Source organism: Etheostoma cragini, unplaced genomic scaffold (assembly GCF_013103735.1).
Source record: "Etheostoma cragini isolate CJK2018 unplaced genomic scaffold, CSU_Ecrag_1.0 ScbMSFa_2797, whole genome shotgun sequence".
NCBI lineage: Eukaryota > Metazoa > Chordata > Actinopteri > Perciformes > Percidae > Etheostoma > Etheostoma cragini.
In genome coordinates, this window is record NW_023266997.1 from 27949 (window position 1) to 33435 (window position 5487).

General features: G+C 42.5%; 1 protein-coding gene across 1 annotated transcript in view; it reads left to right on the forward strand.

The window, feature by feature from the left end:
* The window catches only part of LOC117940582 (rho guanine nucleotide exchange factor 2-like), a 6827-nt gene extending 1845 nt beyond the window's left edge, over positions 1-4982 (forward strand). Inside the window, exons 5-9 of the mRNA XM_034865821.1 lie at positions 6-25; positions 572-622; positions 699-989; positions 1538-1691; positions 3406-4982. Of these exons, the coding sequence (XP_034721712.1) occupies positions 6-25; positions 572-622; positions 699-989; positions 1538-1691; positions 3406-3440 (551 nt within the window). The 3' untranslated portion in view covers positions 3441-4982. The remainder of the gene's footprint in view (positions 1-5; positions 26-571; positions 623-698; positions 990-1537; positions 1692-3405) is intronic.
* The last annotated feature ends 505 nt before the right edge of the window (positions 4983-5487 follow it).

The window sequence follows — 5487 nt, forward strand, 5'->3', positions numbered from 1 at the left end:
CCCAGGTAACTCACCTTATACCCAGGTAACTCACCTCATACCCAGGTAACTCACCTCATACCCAGGTAACTCACCTTTTACCCAGGTAACTCACCTTATACCCAGGTAACTCACCTTATACCCAGGTAACTCTCCTTATACCCAGGTAACTCACCTTTTACCCGGGTAACTCAGGTGTGTATGTGTTGGTTGTCAATATATGACAACAATACATGATAAAAATGGGAACGATATTTCCTTTGAGTCGATATTCATGAAATTCCATAAAGCAGTTTTTATTCACTATCACATTCAGATAAAATGTGTGGATGAACCAGAGCTAGGGACACAAACAAAGCTCAGGAGGTAATGCTGAAACATGTCCAATGTTCACGAGAGTGTTCTGGAGAATAAATAACAACAGTTTGGTGGACCTGGACCCATGGGCAAGAATTATTATTTTCATCGGGTTGGTGCGTCAGCACCTTAAGAAAAGTTTGATTAGAAAAAGCTCAGAGAGAACAGCGAGGTAGAGGGTTAACTTCCGTTTCTGTCCAATCAGAGCAGTCGTTAATGGTTGTTCTCTCCACAGGAAGTGCGTCAGCGGTTGGTCAGTCTGAGCACGCAGCTCCACGCCCTGCAGGTCTGTTCACTTCTTTATTCCACCCAGTAGAGGTCCAGAGGACAGATTGGGTATCTAAAGTCTTCTTCTCCTTCAGGCGGCTGTGATTCGTCAGGATTCCATCCTGGAGCTGTCCTTCACAACGGGCCCCGCCCCCTCGCCCCCCGAAGTCCCTGCCCCCGGCCCCCGCCTCAGCCGCTCACTGTCGCGGGACGCGGGGATGGACGCTGGCGGCGAGGCGCTGCTGCTGCGACGGCAGGTAGCGCTGCTGCAGCAGGAAGTGACACGGCTGCGGCTGAGGGGGGAGGACCCAACCAGAGACGGGGCGGATCCTGTGACAAAGAGGAGGGGCAACGGGGAGATCAGTGATGTCATCAAGGGAGAACAGGTGGGTCTGAACCAGGATAAACTAAATACGGGAAGAACTAAACCTTTAGACGTTAGTCCAAACCCACCAGAATCCATGTAAATAATAACTACTTTTAGTGTGTATAGAGCAGCATGTCTCCACCAGACTCCATGTAAATAATCACTACTTTTAATGTGTTCAGAGCAGCATATCTCCACCAGACTCCATGTAAATAATCATTACTTTTAACATGTATAGAGCAGCATATCTCCACCAGACTCCATGTAAATAATCACTACTTTTAGTGTGTATAGAGCAGCATATCTCCACCAGACTCCATGTAAATAATCACTACTTTTAGTGTGTTCAGAGCAGCATATCTCCACCAGACTCCATGTAAATAATCATGACTTTTAGCATGTATAGAGCAGCATATCTCCACCAGAATCCATGTAAATAATCACTACTTTTAGTTTTGTATAGAGCAGAGTATCTCCACCAGACTCAATGTAAATAATCACTACTTTTAGCGTGTATAGAACAGCATATCTCCAGATGTACATGGGTGAATTAAGAGTATATTTCAACAGGTGAACAGGAGGCGAGGCAGCAGGGAATTGGAGTCCCGCCCCCTCGCTCCATTGGCCAGTCAGGATCCCGTCGACCAATTAGACGGTGTTCAGGAAGGAAATGAGGAGGAGGAAGTGACTAGGATCTCTCCTCGCTCTGACAGTCCCAGAGGTCAGTACTACTCAGCCATAAATAATATGTTATTATTTTAATACAAATATACGGTACATACATTGTGTAGCCCTATTGAATAGATGTATAGACTTAGACTTCTCTTTTAGGGGTCCAAGCCCGAGGATGCCTGCACCATCAGGGTGGAGGAACCCTATTAGTTTCCTAGGGATTCTTCTCCCCGTAAACCCCCGCTGCAGCCTATCCCCCGTAAACCCCCGCTGCAGCCTATCCCGTACGTGGGGCGTGCCATTTTCAGGAATGGTCTGAGACTCCACAAAGACCTCTGACGCAACAATTGACCCACATCCACCACTAGGTGGCGCTATAGCAGAAAACCCGCGTTTGGCCTTATAACTCCCAAACCGTACATCAGACATTTAAAACCTGATATCCACACGTTCCCTGGATCCAGCTGGATCTCGTGATATAGGCCAGGCCCATTTCCGCCTAGACTTTTATGCGTGAAAAATCATGATTTATCAAAAAAAAATTTAACTCCTCCTAGACTGTGCGATGGTTCCGCACCAAACTTGGCCCATAGCATCTCCAGACCGACCTACACAAAGTTGTATAAAGAGTTTTAATAGAATAAAAATTGTGCATATTACTATGAAAACACAGACTTTTCCACATCTCGGCCAAAATAAATGCCGTCAAAGCCAAACTTTAGAATATCACTTGGTATGACCCTCTGAGGCTCTAAAACTAATCCCATAAACATTGGCCACTAAGGGGCGCTACAAATACAAGTTTATATCTCATGAACCGCTCATCCGAATTTTACAGTATTTGATGGATATCCGCTTAAACTAAAGGGAATTACTTGTAATTACCAGGACAGATATACAATGGGTACCAAACTTTAGATTATTGCTTGGTTTGACCCTCCAAGGTGGTAAAATAAAATCTCATGCAAATTGGCCACTAGGTGGCGCTACAATTACGTCAAACATGTTTTTGCATAACTCCTACATTATACGTCACAAATTAAATACATTTACATCCAGGTGTTTACTACATTAAGCTGAGTCACATGGTATAGGCCACGCCCATTTCTGATTAAATTTCATTTCGCAATATTGCGCTAAGCTTGAAACCTACTTTTTTGAACTCGTCCTAGGCCGTGCGACAGATCTGCACGAGACCTGGTCTGTAGCATCTCCAGACGGCCACGTTAGTGTTAATTATATCAAATCTCGGCCAAATTAAATGGTACCAACACCCAACTTTAGGGACGTGTTCCACATGCCTCCCCGATGCTCTGATCCGAATATGGTAAAGATAGGCCATTGGGGGGCGCTATAATCAACATAGACCATTACCATACTTCTGATCCATGACTTTATAATATATTATTATATATTAACAGTGTCCCCGTCCTGCTGATGTCTTTGATGTCTTCCGGTCCCCTACAGAAGGTTTTGGATCCGGCCTAGGAGCCCAGTTTTTCAGGGTCATTGTGATATTAATCCGTACCGTTACGTGCTCCTCTGCATATTACCCGAGAATTCCCCCCCCACACCACTGTTTTGCTCGGGGTCCCCTTTCGTGCGCCCCCCGGGTCGTGGGGAGGCTTGGACCCCGTCCTAACTGCCTGCAGTTCTAGTTATTTATTATCTTTATCTCTTTAGGTCTATTTTATGAAACTGGTGCTAGTTCTAATGCTGTGTCAGTAACGTTACTTCCTGTCTGTCACCATGGCAACCCCCAGACCTGCAGGACATCCCAGAGGAGAGCGAGAGTTAACGAAACAGGAAGTAGAAGCATCACATCTGCTGGAGCCCTGCCCATAGGGTCACCACACTACATTACCCACAATGCCTTTGGATATCAACAGATAAACTGTATTTAAAGTAGTTAAAGAAAACATTTCATAGGTTTTTAATTTGTGTTTCTGTCTTTTGAGAAACCAAAAAAATTGTTTTTAATTCAGGAACAAAGCTGCGAAATATCGCTGACACAGCTTTTAAAGTTTAGTGAATAATATTCTCCATGTTGTCGTGTTTTTAAAGAAACAGGAACCAGTTTGCTGCCTGCTCCTGTCTGTTAGCATGTTAGCATATTAGTATGGTAATACGTTAGCATGTTAGCATATTAGTATTTTAATACGCTAGCGTGATAGCATGTTATCAAATTAATATGTTAGCATATTAACATGTTAGTGTGATGGCTTGTTAGCATGTTAGCATATTAGTATTTTAATACGCTAGCGTGATAGCTTGTTAGCAAATTAATATGTTAGCATATTAACATGTTAGTGTGATAGCATGTTAGCATGTTAGCGTGGCTGTAAGCCTGATGGTCTGCAGAGCAGAACTTTACCGATTTTTAAATCACGTTTGCTGCAAATTTTCCAAATATTTCAGTCAGATTTTTACCGTGTTGTCATAGAAACAGATGTTTATTACTCTGCTCTCCGGGAGTTTAAAAGAAGAAGAAGTCGACGGCTATTTGAATTTAAAACACTGAAGAAGAATGAAAACATGAAGTTAATCTCTTAATAAGAAGCCAAATTGTATTGTTTACATATTCATATTTCTTCTTTTATTCTTTTATACGACGATCCCAAAACGGGGTCAGCTGTTTTATATCACGTTGTCCTTCGACCTTTGGCTGCTTTACAGGCGTTTAACATCTGGAACATGTGGAGTTACAAGCTTTTACAGGCTTTAACACCCGGAACATCTGGAGTTAAAAGCTTTGACAGGCTTTTAACACCCGGAACATCTGGAGTTAAAAGCTTTGACAGGCTTTAACAACTGGAACATCTGGAGTTAAAAGCTTTGACAGGCTTTAACAACTGGAACATCTGGAGTTGACAGCTTTGACAGGCTTTTAACACCCGGAACATCTGGAGTTAAAAGCTTTGACAGGCTTTAACAACTGGAACATCTGGAGTTAAAAGCTTTTACAGTTCTTTACCACCTGGAACATCTGGAGTTAAAAGCTTTTACAGGCTTTTAACACCTGGAGCATCTGGAGTTAAAAGCTTTTACAGGCTTTTAACACCCGGAACATCTGGAGTTAAAAGCTTTTACAGGCGTTTAACATCTGGAACATCTGGAGTTAAAAGTTTTTACAGGCTTTAACACCTGGAACATCTGGAGTTAAAAGCTTTTACAATTCTTTAACACCTGGAACATCTGGAGTTAAAAGCGTTTACAGGCTTTACCACCTGGAACATCTGGAGTTAAAAGCTTTGACAGGCTTTAACAACTGGAACATCTGGAGTTAAAAGCTTTGACAGGCTTTTAACACCCGGAACATCTGGAGTTAAAAGCTTTGACAGGCTTTAACACCCGGAACATCTGGAGTTAAAAGCTTTGACAGGCTTTAACAACTGGAACATCTGGAGTTAAAAGCTTTTACAGTTCGTTAACACCTGGAACATCTGGAGTTAAAAGCTTTTACAGTTCTTTAACACCCGGAACATCTGGAGTTAAAAGCGTTTACAGGCTTTACCACCTGGAAAATCTGGAGTTAAAAGCTTTGACAGGCTTTACCACCTGGAACATCTGGAGTTAAAAGCTTTTACAATTCTTTACAACCTGGAACATCTGGAGTTAAAAGCGTTTACAGGCTTTAACACCTGGAACATCTGGAGTTAAAAGCTTTTACAGGTGTTTAACATCTGGAACATGTGGAGTTAAAAGCTTTTACAGACTTTTAACATCTGGAACATGTGGAGTTAAAAGCTTTTACAGACTTTTAACACCTGGAACATCTGGAGTTAAAAGCTTTTACAGGCTTTTAACACCTGGAACATCTGGAGTAAAAAGCTTTTACAGGCTTT